This window comes from Argopecten irradians, chromosome 2, assembly GCF_041381155.1.
Source record: "Argopecten irradians isolate NY chromosome 2, Ai_NY, whole genome shotgun sequence".
NCBI lineage: Eukaryota > Metazoa > Mollusca > Bivalvia > Pectinida > Pectinidae > Argopecten > Argopecten irradians.
Window position 1 is genome coordinate 30,858,117 of NC_091135.1, and position 16,444 is coordinate 30,874,560.

General features: G+C 36.6%; 1 protein-coding gene across 1 annotated transcript; it reads right to left on the bottom strand.

Moving 5' to 3' along the window:
- Positions 1-234: 234 nt before the first annotated feature.
- On the bottom strand, positions 235-9,534 carry LOC138315125 (uncharacterized). Its single transcript, XM_069255890.1, has 9 exons — positions 9,430-9,534; positions 8,405-8,469; positions 6,115-6,245; positions 5,691-5,798; positions 4,022-5,039; positions 3,507-3,681; positions 2,651-2,789; positions 1,712-1,782; positions 235-1,333 (listed from the first exon to the last, which is right to left on the bottom strand). Exons 1-9 carry the CDS (start codon positions 9,453-9,455, stop codon positions 961-963), a joined length of 2,106 nt encoding a protein of 701 aa, XP_069111991.1. The 5' UTR covers positions 9,456-9,534; the 3' UTR covers positions 235-960.
- Between the last annotated feature and the right edge of the window lie 6,910 nt (positions 9,535-16,444).

The window sequence follows — 16,444 nt, forward strand, 5'->3', positions numbered from 1 at the left end:
ACTTAGGAGTGGTTTAATAGTATTGCCAATACCAAGCAGATGGAAATGTAAAACTTTCCCCAGTATTACTCCCAAAGCCTCTACTTTAAGAAATGCAAGTAATTCCGATTGCAGCAAACTTGTATTGATAAAGTACTATTTGTAATGATGGTCCTTCTATAACATAATCAACTGACAAAAATAGTTGCAAATATAATATAAACATTGTAATTCATTTAAATTCTTTTATTGGACTTTACAAAAGAATATCCATGAGTTTAACATGTTCAGAAAAAATATGCATTTACATATTACTATGTACAAATGGGAAATAAATCAATTTTTATCAAAGAAGCACTTAAAATTCATATTATTTACACAAAAACATGACTTGTACAAATCATCACTAGATAATATATAAATATCAGAAATTCTTATACATGTACTTACTTACAATTTGAGTCTCAAATATTTAAATCTAACTTGGTTCAAAATCTTACATATTAAGAAAATATTGTTTTCAAGACATCATGCATAGACAAATTAAAAACTGATAATTAAGGTAAAAATATATATCTGACAGCGTCATAATTATACAATATATCAATAGTTATGAAAGTGTCCCTTTGTCATGTTGTAGATTGAAGATGATTCATTAGGAATATGAAAAGATTCCTATTAATAAAAAAAAACCAAATTGCAGAATTCTAATTCGTAATTACTCGTAATGTATACTTATATTAATTGTCCCAAGACTGATATCAGAATACACAGGTAATTACATGTATATTCTTCATATTAATTGTCCCACGAGTTCATAATTACATGATCAATAATTAACACATTTTGTTGCTCTCTTACTGGAATGTATGAAACTTTACAAAATCCAACACTCTCACTCCACAATGCTCTGAGGAAAATAATGTGATGAAATGAGTTAGGAAGTAATGTCCAGCAATGTTAATGATATGAATTAGATAATCACCAGGATGGAGCTCGGTAGAGTATGTACTGTGTTGGGGTAGTGATTTCCTCAGTGATGCGAACAGCAGGCATACGCAGGTGTGTGTCAGGAGTAGGGATTGGAGTTGGTGTGGGTCGTATAGCAGGAGTTGAGATAGGAGTTGGTGTAGGCCGGATAGCAGGAGTGGAGATAGGAGTTGGTGTAGGCCGGAGAGCAGGAGTTGAGATAGGAGTTGGTGTAGGCCGGATAGCAGGAGTTGAGACAGGAGTTGGTGTGGGAGTTGGTGTGGGCCGGATAGCAGGAGAGTCACACCTTTCGTTATCGTCTGTGTTGTTAGACATGTATCTGTACTGGCCTTCAACTTTGTCAGGATAAAGTCGAAACGGGAAGCTGGGAAAGTAAAATAACAAATCTATATTATAAGATCATTACATATATGTTACAACAATACATGTACATACTTGTAACAGAAGAAAATGTAGTGGCTTGACCGGGATTCGAACCCAGGACCTCCGAACACTAGCCGAATGCTCTACCTCTGAGCTACCTGGTCACCGATGATCGACCCAGTCAAATCCCACTACATAATTTTATCTTGCATGTTCAATAACTGTGGATTAATCAGCATCACAAATATCTAAATGCTGAGCAGGGCAATGTAGGACCATTCTGTAAATTATAGAATTTATCATAATGTATTGTTTCAGATGCAATGATTATCATTCTTTCATAACTGGATTAATCTTGTGTAATTCTTGTGTTACTTACCACAACTTCTGTGCCACAGAACTTGTTCTTTTGGCTCTCTTCTTTCCTGAACCTCTTTTCAATGGCTGGAACTGGAAAATTTGAATACAATTTATAGTTCTGGATACAGCAAATAAGTGTGTACCCAGTAGCTGATACAAAAGATAATATATTTGGGCTGTGGCATATTTCAGTTTCAATGCTAACCATGTTTTTTTTCTAATATAAATCATATAGGATTATACATGTTAAAATAACTGTAAGCTATATAATTATAAGTCTAGTTTACTTGGATGAAGGGATTCTTCCATTGTCCACCCTATCAGTATGACCTTTAGATTACTTTAAAGCCACATTGGGTCAATATAGGCCAAGATTCAAGGACTGCAATTATGTCAATAACCCAAAGTGTCAGATATTTGCAATAGATTTTATATTGACCTGCCTCCAAGGTATATGCACTATGTTATGTCAGCTGCTGTTATATGTTTGTCCCAATAAATGATAAATGCTATTATCACAAGTTCTTTTTAAAGATATGAAATCCATAACAACCATAAACTTTTCGAGTTTTTGAAAATCCTTTGACATTAAGCAGCCTGCAGAGTCTTGTAATGGTAGTTGATAAAAATAGCAACATTGACCATTTTCTAAAACTAGCAAGTAACCAGGTGAGTTATCAAACTAGGACTGGGACTGAAGTGTGTAGCAGAGAAATGCACTGCTAGATTCAGATTCGAACCCTGACCTCCAAACACTTGCCAGATGATCTACTGATTGAACTGCAATGTACATGTATACACAAACAGTAACCTTGTTGCTGTCTATCAAACCAACACAGAGCCATTAGAAAATTAACACCTGTGGTGCTGCACAGTGCATTCTATATTGAAAGTTATTCAGGGTCATTTAATAATTTGATTTATGTATGTAAGAAAAAGGTAAGTTGTTCATTCTGACCTTCCTCTTTAGCGTTTCCCGTGGTCGTAGTCTGCTGGGCATGGGCTCAATCTGATCATGACTCAGTCGCTTCAGTGGAGCGTAACGCCATTGTGGATTAGTTGTTCTCAGGTCCTCTATATCTTTCTTGAATTCTAACCTTAACATCAAAAGCCATGATGATGATAATTGAAATGTTTTATTTCATGCTTTCATTTTATGATTTGTGCATTTTGTATCTAAAAAATCTCTAAGATAACATTTTGTTCAATGATATCACCTAGGTATGTATTGGTTAAGAATACACATTTGACATAAAGACTTAGTTGTTCTCATGCTTATCCCCCCCTCCCCCTTATTATAATAGCAAAATTGACACTTTTGGCCCTACCTCCCAGGCCCCCCTTGGTACATTTTGAATACCCACCTATTTAGAGAAGCTGTTAATATCAATAATGCAAAATTAACCCCTTTTTGCAAGCACCTCAAGCCCCTGGGGGGTCAGCCCCATCATTTCTATAAATTTGAATCCCAACCTTGGGATGCTCTCTGAGAAATATGACTGCTATCCATTGCTTAGTTCAAGAGAAGAAGCCGTATATTTCAATAATGCAAAATCGACCCCCTTTGGACCCACCCCTCAAACCCCTGAGGGTCAGCCCCATCATTTCTAAAAATTTGAATTCAAACCTCCTAGGGATGCTTCCTGTCAAATTTTGTGAAATTTCAATTAGTGGTTATTGAGAATAAGTCTGTTATTGATGGACGGCCAGATGCTGGACGCCACGGTACGGCATAAGCTCACCTTGGTCATTTGGACCAGGTGAGCTAATGATGAGACTTTTATGTCATTAATTTTCAGCTTGTACAAACTTACTCGTATGGCTGTCTTTCATTATATGACATTTTTCTCCACTTAGCTCCCAGCATGCGAGACACCTCCCTATTATCCAAGCGTGGATGCTCGTCGGCCATTAATCGTCGTTGTTCTACAGAAAATCGGATGAACCCATTCTTTGGTCTCTTTGGGCCTTTAGTACTCTTCTTGGAAACTGAATGAACATTCACATTCATATAATTTCATGTTTTTTTTTTTAATTACATTTCTTTTTGTGTTAAAATATATTTAGTGTATACATATGTTGATTTTTGACATTTACTGTTGAAGGATTCAGGAGCTACACATAATATTTTCCATGTACTTGAAGCTAATATTATACAACTACCATAACAATTGTGTTTTGTATATGATTAATCAATTTCATCAAATCTAATTTGAAAGCATGCTATAACATCAAGATCAGAATTGTTTTTCATTGGTTTAATTGTGACTCTGTATGTGTACCTCGTAGGCCTGTATTTGAGAAACCAGAAGTTAATTCATAAGCATACCTCTTACAGGGTTTACTGGTGATGAGAGACAAATCTTGGCACAATTTTTAGCTCTGGGGAAACTAGCTGTTGTAGGTGATTCCGGTCCATGAGTCCTGGTTGGGATATCAAACTCATTGATGTTGTTAGCCTCTCTCCAGTTGGATCCAAGTCCTTTCTGTTCTAGGAGTACTGAGGCCAAGGCTGGATACTCCCGGGTAAACTGTTCCATCATCAATGATTCATCACATTCCGGGTTATCTAGAAGTGCCTCTTCGTTATTCAGCTGAAATCTAATTTCTTCCTCAAACCTGTCAGAACTATCTAAACTAGTGGTAAAGTCAGGGTTGCAAACAGTGTTGCCCTCTATATTGAACAAACCAGAAAAATCACTTTGACAGTTTGTTAGCCTTGGACCAAAATAGTTAGTATTATCATCAAGAGTTGAATTTAAATCACTACTTGTGTTTTCCTGTGATGAAATTAATCCAGTGCCAAAAGTTCCCATTTCTAGTGATTTTCGTAGGTCGTCCTTACTTCCATTTCTTTCTTCACAGATATCACCCAATACCAATGAAATGTCATCCGTGGACGAACTGCTGAACTGTGATTGTTTCTGCCGCAGTTTCAAGCTTGTCCAGGCATCAAACATGCTCTGACTGACTGTTTCCGAGTTGTTCATCAAATCATACGTATTGGTTGAGTGTTGATGGATCGATTGATCTTGGCCTGAAGAATCCTGTGTTGGATGTACATTCAAGGGATGAAGTGTCTTGATGGCCATCATTCCTTCTGGACTAGGAGATCTTGATAGCAGAGGTTGTATATTTATCCAGCTAGAAGAACTGTGCTCTGGAGAGAAGCGAAAACCATTGTTTGCAGCGAATTTGAAGGTTTGTGGTGGGCTATCTGATGAGCGAGTGGATGAGCCATCGCTATGATTGTCCAATAAGGAGCGATCCCGTAGACTTGTAAAGTCCTTCCTCAGCAAGCTAACAAGGTGTTCGATGTAGTTTACAGCGTCATTGACAATGGAAAGCTGAAGAATAACAACAACATGACATTATTTACTATTACAACAAACACACACATTCTATAAATATAAATGTCATATGAAGTACCACTGATGCTTTAAGAATCCTAAGATGGTAATTTTAAAAGTGATTCCTATAAAAGTTAACTTTTGCCACATCAATCTAGTAACTTGATGTGTCATGGCCAATGATGCATCTTTAAAACCAGGCTTTGAAAATTTCTTTTCTTTTCATTATGTGTATAAGTTAATTTTGGGAGGTCACTGGTGGTTGAAATTCAGGGCTTTTTCTCACTGCTTTGGGAATGGGGCATGGGCTTTGATTTTTGGAAAATGTGCGACAAAACAAGGATTTGGGGAAAATTATGAAATATGAAATAAGCATAACAAATAAGATTTTTTTTATTTTCAGTGTAGTATATGTACTTTTCTGAAGCCAATTCACAAATAATTAAAGTCTTAACCAACTAAGTTCATGTAATATTTTGGATAGTTTTCAAGAAATTTTGACTTACTTTGGATGGGGGATTTTAGAGGTTTTGCAATGGGGAATAGGGCCTAATTTCGGCCCCAAATCATGTTGGAAAAAAAACCCTGAATATGGAGCAGTAAACAGATAGATTCATGTGACCTAGTGAAGTGTCAAACTTTACAAACCTCAGTCTGCGGTTGTTGTAAAAATTCATCAGCTATAGTCTGAGACAATTGGTACAGAATGGTGTTGTAGTCATCCTTTAGGACGTTTTCCTCTGGAATACTGCAATCCTGAGAACAGGAATTTGTCATGCTGTACATTAAAGCAACATTCTAAGAACTTTAGTAAGAAGAATAGAAATTGTCCATTTATTACTCACACTGATAAATACCTACCAATTACAGTATATAAATTAATGAGATGTCTCAAAGATTGCGCTGTGTCCAAAAAAAAAGTTTTACTATAGTCGTCTAAATTTGACAAACTGTGGTAAATACTTGACATGCCCCCTCCCCCATCCCTAAGCCTTTATAACATTTGATGACGTCTTTGTAATTTGAGAGGGCTTTAAATTAAATTAATAAGAGTTGTTGCTTTCATATGTACCTGATTGTGTATTTGTTGTTCTGTGATGGAAGGTGAGCCCCCAACACCATTAGTTATACAGAAAAGACCAGATACAGGGTATGGCAGATCAAAATCCAGACACGCTTCCCATAGGGCTTGTCTTTCTTCATCTGAAATTATAACACACATCATATTCCTTACGAAATTTGATGATTTATGTGTTTATGACTTTAAAAGTAAATTTAGCAACACAATTCAATTAGATTTTGATCTTTGCTCTTCCAGTAGTTTAAAGCTGATCTGACCTTGATTTTTGTAAAGGTATGTAAAGATGAAAAAAGTTTCCTTTAATTAACAACAAGACCTTCAATTTTCTTTTGTGCATAGATTCAATCTCAATCATGACATTCTTATCAGATGCATGAAACTTGAGATTAAGTTCTGGATCCAACTTTTCAAAGGGTTCATTTCATCACACCTTTGACCTTGACTCTCCGAAAGTTGATGGGAATTCTAAAGTCTGCAATATTTTAATGATCAAAAGAAAATTTATTATTTGGTTTTGTGAAATTTCCCTCTGGGAAAAGTTTTGTTTTGATATTTCAGGGCTCAACAATTACGTTTGTCCGACTTGTCCGTACCAGTACAAATCTCTGTCGGACAAGTACATCATGATACACACTTGCCTGCTTGGACAAGTGATTTTTAGCTGAAAATATATTCTCAGAAATGACAAAAAAGGTTTAAAATTCCTGTCTTGCAGAAATCAATCGTTGTTCATGCTGTTATTTCAATAAAATTTGACTTCAAAAAGATCGATTGAACTGCAATGGTACACAGAGGTACGTTACTGGTACATTCGGTAAAAGCCAGGGCCGTTTTCGATTATGCAGTTTGACTGGTTGGACCTAGTTGTTTGTTTATAAATTAAAGACGGACCTGGTGAATTTATATTGTTTTCAGACAAGCTTTGACAAAGCCTGCACAGGCCTGTATCATAAATTGCAGGTCCATCAGGATTTATGCTTGAAATAATTACTTTTACAAAAGGTCGAACCGGTTGTTCCCAATAAACGAAAATGGCCCTGATGTGTTCCGATCAAGAAAATCTGGATCGATGTTGCGTTTGTATGTATGGGTCGCTCTATTGTAAGCGCTGAAATGACATATACTGTTTATATTGGAGAATGGATTAACAAAATATGGCTTCAACGAAAAGAAAAATACCTGATGTATCTGACGAGAAGGATCATTTACTTTTGTAACTTAAGTTATAAGTCACAAGTGAAGTGCAATAATCAATGAACAAATCATAAAAATAAAGGCAACTGACACGATTTATTTCAATAGTAAAATGACATTATGCAAACAATTTTTTCTCTGCAAGTTACTGTTTAAAGTTTGGACAAGTGGATTTGGCTGTCGGACAAGTGGATTTTTAGATTACTTGCCCGCATGGACTAGTGTGAAAAAATGATATTATAGAGCCCTGCATTTACTTGGTTGCCAATGGTTACTATGTTATAGGGTTTAGCTTTTTAGGTTGTCTTACCCAAAGGGTCAGGATGACATTTACATAATGATTAAGGGCCTGTAGAATGCTGAATGAAGGCAGAAGAGCTTCCAGTATATTCAATGAATGACCTTGAATGAAGATCAAGGTCACAGGAGTCAAATAGGATAAAATTATCTACGACTTCTTATCTATGACTCCTTTAAGAGGTGTAAAAACCGTTCCAGTCACCTGATATTTGATCCATAGGATAGCATGCCATGGTGGGATGAAGGGCTACCAAGTTTGTTCAAAGATGCTAAATAGCTTGTAATCTTCATCCTCTTGTCAATGGCTAGTTAGGCAAATAGGCCTAGTACAGCCAATCTGTAGCCTGATTGAATGAAGGGCTACCCTTGCTGCGAGGTCATAGAGGTCAAATATGTCAAAATCTTTAACCCTTTTCTCTCAATAAGTTAAAAGCATAAAGTATTAGGTATTTAGCATGCTGGATGAAGTATTTCCAAGTTTGTTCACTTGAATGGCAAATTTTATTGAAGACTTCAAAAAGTTTAGTGAATAATCTTTTGACTTATATTTTACTTCTACTGTGGTGTATTGCACCAAGAGGCCGCAATGGCAAAGGGGTTAAGATGTCTCGACATATTACAAGCCATACACCTCTGGGTTGCAAGTTTAAACCCATATTAAATAGGGCAGCTGCCAGATATTAATTAATCAGTGCCTATTTCTCTGGAGCCTTCACCTCCTTGATCTTACATGTAAAATGTTTATAAGAAGTCAGAAGTAAATTAAGAGTGATTCCAGACAGCTTACCTTCACTGGTATTATGTTGATTCTCCGTCAATTCTTTTAAAAGTATACCTGGTGAGTCAGCATCTCTGAAATTGATTTCAAATTCAAATAATTAATTCAAATTGATAGTATTATAAAGTGAAAATTGTTCTTTGGATAATATATGGTCTGAACAGTTAGTTTTCATTTAATGGGATAAAAAATAAATACCTGAATATTACAATAAAACATTTTTCAGTCCTTGTCATCAAGTAAAGAGGTTTCTACTTTTTTTAGTCAGTTACTTTTGGTCAATGTCAACAGGTGACACACCTGGCACTTGTTGACAAGGAACATTAACAATGTTTTATTCCTTTGAAACACTGTATCTTTATGTACCTATTTCATACTCACGTGGCTATTTTATGCTATTCAAACTATTCTAGCCAATCAAACTGACGAATGGAAAGGACAAACTACCTGATATATATGTAGAAGCATTTTTGAAAACCAATATTTGATTGGTTAATTGCACAAAAATGACTTTCCGAGTCGGGCTTCGTGCAGGTGGCCGTGACATTCAGCGAAAACGATGCAAACACGTTGAAAAGAAGTAGATCTAAACCTAATGTAACTTACATATATCCCATGTTTAATAACTGTTGTGAAAGTATTTAGTTAGACAACAAATCGTTCGTTGACATTTAGGAATTTAGACATCATCCTTCATTGCTTGAAAACGAAAATGTCGAAATTCGGTTTGAATGTTTGCCTCTTGCAAACTTTTAAAAATATATATGTCAGTTCTACATTTGCTAACAAATAATAATGTATTCAATAAATATATCATAATAATAGTAGATAGACTAGTTACCTAAATAATTAGAATTGTTTGTAGCCCGCCATTTTACAATGTTGATTGTAGAGTTTCCCGCGATATTTCAACTTGTAAATTATTGCAATCAGTATCACTGCTAATGACGTGATGCCCATTTCAACCTAAAGCACTGTTGTAGACGTATCACTTGAAAATATGTATTTGGAAACCAAATAAGAACCCAACTTACCTCATAATCTTTTCTCCTTCCGCCATTTCCGTCCCATTCCACAACAACCCTAGCCGGTTCTGAAGTGTTAGGTTGAGACATCTCCAGATTCCCACGATGCTGATTGGTGGAGATCCTCAGAAGTTGGGCGGCGTTAAAATTTGATTGACTTTTAAAGGCAGTCGGAGATAAAAAGCTCGCAAGCCCATTTTCCATTTCAAACTTTTTAGGCATACATTTCTTCTGTCACGTCCTGATTGTGTAATTAACAGGACATTAAAAGAAATGGAACTGAAGATTTAGCGATTTAGGAAATGTTGACGACAGACCGCAAAGATCTAAAACTTAGTTACGGAGTGACCAAAGGTTAAAGATGCTCCACCGCTGACAAATGGTATTTTTTCACTATCAAAAACAGGAGCAGACGATTTAGTATTTTTCTTCAGTTACAAAAGTTACTTACTTTACACCATTACCACCATTGAAAAGTTTGAGCTTCTAACTTTACTTCAAGTTAAAAATATGACAAATAATTAATTGCATACCGAAAAAATTCCGTGTCACTATATCCTATATGGAACGAAGTACTGATTGCGCATGCACCAAAGGCGAAATAAATTATTTTATATTATTTTTTGTGTTAATTAGACGTATATATACACGATCAAACACCAATTATTGTTCAACTGAGGAATATCATTTATGCTCTGTCGGAGGTGGAGCATCTTTAACATTTTTAGACGTTTTAGGAGTCCAGGTGCGTACATATAATTTAAATATATTTAGTATAACTAATTTTCATAACCCTGTGCTTCAGGCCAGCAGATCATACATCTTATTGGTTTCATCTCAGTCCATACTTTGATAGACCACAAGCGATTAAAGAAATTTTGCTTGTTTCCCAAATTTCGTTTTGCATTCTTTAACAAGAACTAGACTATCTAAATTAATTTTTGTCTTCCTAAGGTCATTATCTCACTTTGTATTAGTATCTGGTCCTGTTGAACCGCTTCTTTTTTTGAGTGTAACGTAGTGGGATGTACTGTTCGGTGTCTGAGTTAGTATAACGTAGTGGGGTGTACGTAATGGGGGGGGGGGGGGGGCAAAGGTCCTCAATATTTTGTACCCCTCCCCCACCCCCCCCGCCGCCGCACCTACAGGAGGAGATTAATTCAACTCACAACCATATATGCTTAATGTACATTTTTCATATATCATTAAATTTAATCATTGTATACATTTATAGACAGCAGTGGCGTAGGAAGATGAAACGTAATGGGAGGGCAAAGGTCCTCAATATTTCGTAACACCCCCCCCCCCCCCCTCGCGCGCCCCTCACCCACAGGAGATATACTTTTTCATGTATAATTACATATAATCCTTGTACACATCTAATAGACAGTGGCTGCGCTACCTGGAAATAATGAATACACAAATAAGCGTGCGAGTTTGGGGGGTCTGGGGTATCCCCTTGAAAAACATTACGATTTAGAATGACTGAGATGAGTTTTACAATGTATTTTGATGCTGTTTCGAGCGCCGAAGGCGCGAGATTTTGGTGTTTTGGGGGTCCGGGGTCTCCCCCGGGAAATTTTTTGACAATTTAGAACGGCTGAGATGAGTTTTACGTTGCATTTTGTTGAATTTGCGAGCGCCGTAGGCGCGAGATTTTTTTTGTTTTTGTTTTTTTGGTTTTTTTTTGTGGGGTACGGGGGTCTCCCCCAGAGAAAAATTATTACGATTTTGTATTTTGACGATTTTAAAACATTTTTAACACGGCAATTTTTCGATTTAAAGTTACCTGCATTTAGAAATGATTATTGTGAGTGTCGTCTTATCATTATGCAACCCAGCTCGATCTGAACATACCGGATCCACACCATCGGCACATTGTTGTGTAACTCAAAATAATAATGATTTGATTGTCTTGCCAAGATATATAAAGAAATTCATTTTATTATTTTTTGAAATAGTATAATCCCTTAAAGATGCTCCACCTCCGACAGAGCATAAATGATATTCCTCAGTTGAACAATAATTGGTGTTTGATCGTGTATATATATGTCTAATTAACACAAAAAATAATATAAAATAATTTATTTCGCCTTTGGTGCATGCGCAATCAGTACTTCGTTCCATATAGGATATAGTGACACGGAATTTTTTCGGGATGCAATTAATTATTTGTCATATTTTTAACTTGAAGTAAAATTAGAAGCTCAAACTTTTCAATGGTGGTAATGGTGTAAAGTAAGTAACTTTTGTAACTGAAGAAAAATACTAAATCGTCTGCTCCTGTTTTTGATAGTGAAAAAATACCATTTGTCAGCGGTGGAGCATCTTTAATGGACGTTTTGAGTCTAGTTCGTGTGTATTGAATTTTCATTATTAAAGGTTTGAACATTACGCGCTTGAACATTTTAGGAAAAGCGCCGCGCAGCGGAAAATTTTCAAAAATGAAGTATAAAAATGATCAGGAGGACCCTTTTTTTCTTTCAAATGTGCAATTTTAGAAAATTTCACTCAGCGAAAATGGGGGGGGGGGCTAAAAGACATGTTTGCCCCCCCCATTCTGCGGAACGGGGGGAGGGGCAATTGCCCCCCCCCCCCCCCCCCCCCCCCCCCCCCCCCCCCCGCTTCCTATGCCCCTGGACAGTGGGGTCGCTAAAAGGAAATTAACGAATACGAAAATTGGCCAAATTAGCGTGTGAGGGCCGAAGGCGCGAGATTTTGGTGTTTTAGGGGTCTGAGGGTGACCCCCGGGAAAAATTTTGTAATTTAGAATGGTTGTAATTTAGAATGGATGAGATGAGTTTTACAATGTATTTTGATAATTTTGCGAGCGCCCGAAAGCGTGAGATTTTGGTGTTTGGGGGATCAGGGGGTCTCCCCTGAAAAAATTACGATTTAGAACGGCTTAGATGAGTTTTGCGAAGCATTTTGATGAATTTGTGAGCGCCCAAAGGCGCGAGAATTTGGTGTTAGAGGAGTACGGGGGTCTCCCCCTGGAAAAAAAATTACGATTTAGAATGGCTGAAATGAATTTTACGATGTATTTTAATGATTATAAAGCGTTCTTAACATGGTAATTTTTCGATTTAAAGTTACCTGCATTTAGAAATGATAATTGTGTCGTCATAACATTATGCAACCCTACTCGATCTGAATATACCGGCTTCACATATAAACAAATTGATATTTTAAGAGACATTTTTTTAACTAGTACATAGAATCCCTTGATGGACATTTTTAGTCTAGTTCGTGTGTATTGAATTTTTACTATTTAAGGTTTGACATTATGTGCTTGAACGTTTTAGGAAATGCGCCGCGCAGCGGAAAATTTTCTAGAATGAAGTACGAAAAATGTGCAGGGGGACCCTTTTTTCTTCAAAATAAGCATTTTTAGAAAATTTCAGTCGGCGAAAATGGGGGGGGGGGGGGGACATGTTTGCCCCCCCCCCCCCCCCCGCTTCCTACGCCCCTGTGTTCGGTGTCTTTGGCAGTACTATAAAATGGACAAAAAGTTCCAATAACATAAGGATACATGACACACTTACACACGACACCACGTCGCATTCTTTGGAGACTTCTATTAGAATTATTTTAAAGCATATCAAACAGATGTTGATGATCTACTGAAAATCGAAAATAGCTGTTTTTAAAAAGATCAAACGTTTATTGCATAGTGAGCATAGGGAAATTCAGTGAAATAATATAGAGGTGGTAGATAGGTTTGTTATCTAAGGTTAGTTTTTAGAATACCTTAGCCTCGCAAGGAAGGAAGTCCTGTCATCTTTTACATTATAGAATTAAGAATTATATGTTAAATACCAAAACCAAAATTTCATTATTCGATACATGTGTATCATGTATACTCAATTATGGTTGGGAGATTCTGGCTCCTCAAATCGAAGCTGTGCATCTTTTATTTTTAGGTCATCTGATCTGAAGGGTCAGGGTGACCTACTGTCATCATGCACCGTCCGTCGTCGTGCGCCATCCGCCGTTTGCCGTACGTAAACTTTTCATTTAAATGACTTCTTTTCAATAACCGAAAGGAAAGGCCTAAGGTACTCATATTAGCCTAGCGACATGCAGAGATGAAGAGCTACCAAGTTTGTTCAAATGAATGATCTTGATCTTCATTCTAGGTCACAGTGGTCAAATAGGCTAAAATCTTTTAAACGACTTCTTCTCAAAAACCTAAGCGGTCTATAAAACCTGATATTGGGCCTGTAGTATGCTGGATTGAAGGGCTACGAAGTTTGTTCAAATGAATGACCTTTACCTTCACTCAAGGTCATAGGGGTCAATTAGGCTAAAATCTTTAAACGACTTCTTGTGAATAACTAAGAGGCCTAGAGACCTGATATTTGGCCTGTGGCATGCTGGGATGAAGGGCTACCAAATTTGTTCAAATAAATGACCTTGACCTTCAATCAAGGTCACTGAGGTCAAATACGCTAAACTTTTTAAACGACTTCTTCTGAATAACTAAGAGGCCTAGAAACCTGATGTTTGGCCTGTGGCATGCTGGGATGAAGGGCTACCAAGTTTGTTCAAATGAAAACATTGACCTTCACTCAAGGTCACAGGGGTCAAATACGCTGAAATTTTTAAACTACTTCTTGTAAATAACTTAAAGGCCTAGATACCTCATATTTGGCCTGTGGCATGCTTGGATGAAGGACTATCAAGTTTTTTTTTCAAACGAATGACTTTGACATTCATTCATGGTCACAGGGGTCAAAAAGGCTAAAATCTTTAAACGGATTCTTCTCATGAATCAGAAGGCCCAGGGTACTGATATCGGGCATCTAACATCCTGGGATGAAGGGCTACCAAATTTGTTCAAATGAATGACCTTGATCTTCATTCAAGGTCACAGGGGTCAAAAAAGCTAAAATCTTTAAACGACTTCTTCTCAAGAACCGAAAGACCTATGGTATTCATATATATATTTGGCCTGTGGCATGCTGGGATGATGGGCTACCAAGTTTGTTCAAATGAGTGACCTTGACCTTCATTCAAGGTCACAGCGGTCAAAAAGTCTAAAATCTTTAAAAATGACTTCTTCTCACGAACCAGAAGGCCCAGGGTACTCATATTGAGCCTGTGACATGCTGGGATGAAGGGCTACCAAGTTTGTTCAAATGAATGATCTTGACTTTCATTCAAGGTCACAGGGGTCTAAAAGGCTAAAAAATCTTAAAACGACTTCTTCTCAAGAACCGAAAGGCCTAGGGTACTCACATGGGGGCCTTGATATGCTGGGATGAAGGGCTTGTTCAAATGAATGACCTTGATCTTCATTCAAGGTCACAGGGGTCAGATAGGCTAAAATCTCTTGTTAGAAATAAATATTGAATGTTAAGAGAACCGTTCATAGCTCAACGGTGTATATTGAAACAGGTAGATATAATTTGCATGTACACTAGTAATTAAGAATGTAAAAATCTTAAGCAAACTGGGTATATATCTTTTGCAAGCTACAACATGCATGAATGATTTTTAAATGCTATTCTTGTATTTATGAACTTGTATAACCTAAATGCTGTATTAAAAACTTGAAACTTGGTTAAGATGTCCCGATATATTACCACAAAACCTCCACCTCTGGGTCGTGAGCTCGAATGCCAGGGTACCGGCCACGGTCAATGATTTTTCTCTGAGTATTCTGGTTTTCCTCCACCATCATACCTGGTATGTCCTTTCATGACCCTGGATATAAATTAGGACTTAAAACTAAACAAAACAAACTAAACTTACGGTTAACAAAATATTCTACTCTGCTAAACAAGAGGCCAAGTGGGCTTTAACGGTCATCTGACTGTTAATACAATATATAGAACTTAAAAACAGAGTAAATTGTACATTTAAAGATATTAGCCTTTTTGAACTCCTGTGGCCTTGACTGAAGGTCAAGGTCATTCATTTGAACAACTTGGACTTGGCAGTCCTTCATTCAAGCATGCTACAGGCTTAATATATGGTCTCTAGGCCTCTTAGTTATTGACAAGAAGTTGCTAAAAGATTTGAGCCTTTTTGACCCCTGTGACCTTGAATGAAGGTCAAAGTCATTCATTTGAACATTCTGCAGGCCCAATATGAGTACCCTGTGTCTTTTGGTTATTGAGAAGTTGTTTGAATGAAAAGTTTATGCCCAGCGGATGGTACACGGCGACGATGGACGAAGCATGATGAATATATGTCAATCCTGATAATTACAGAGCTATTACTCTAGTCTCGTGCCTAGGCAAGTTATTCACTTCCATCATAAACAATAGACTCACTAAATTAGCAGATGAAATCAATCTTATATCACAAGCACAAGCCGGGTTTAGAAAAGGGTACTCAACAACAGAAAATATCTTTATATTACATACTCTTATCTCTATATATTTCTCTACAAACAAAAAACTGTATTGTACATTTATTGATTTTAAAAAAGCCTTTGATACAGTGTGGCGCGTTGGATTATGGAAAAAAATGCAGTCTTTCTCTATTAAAGGAAAAATTTTAAAAGTTATATATAATCTATACGAACATACAAAATCCTGTGTACGCAATGGAAATGAAATGTCAGATTTTTTTATATGTAATGTTGGGGTTAAGCAAGGCGAAAATCTCTCACCGTTTTTATTTTCTATTTTTCTTAATGATCTTGAAGAATATCTTCACCAAAACAATGTGTCATATTTGAGAGAAATTGATAGTTTATGTGAAAATAATCTTGGTATGTTTGTCAAATTATTTGTCATTTTATATGCAGATGATACTGTGCTGATGTCAGAATCACCTGAAGGTCTACAATGTGCACTTGATTGCTTTCAAAGTTATTGTGACGAGTGGAAACTAACTGTTAATACACAAAAGACAAAAATAGTAATTTTTGAAAAACGCAAAAGTAGACGGCAATATAATTTCAAATTATTTAATGATCAGATAACTCGTGAAGATTCTTATCCTTATCTTGGTATATTGTTCAATTACAACGGCTCATTTGCTAAAACAAAGAAAAAGTTAGCTGACCAGG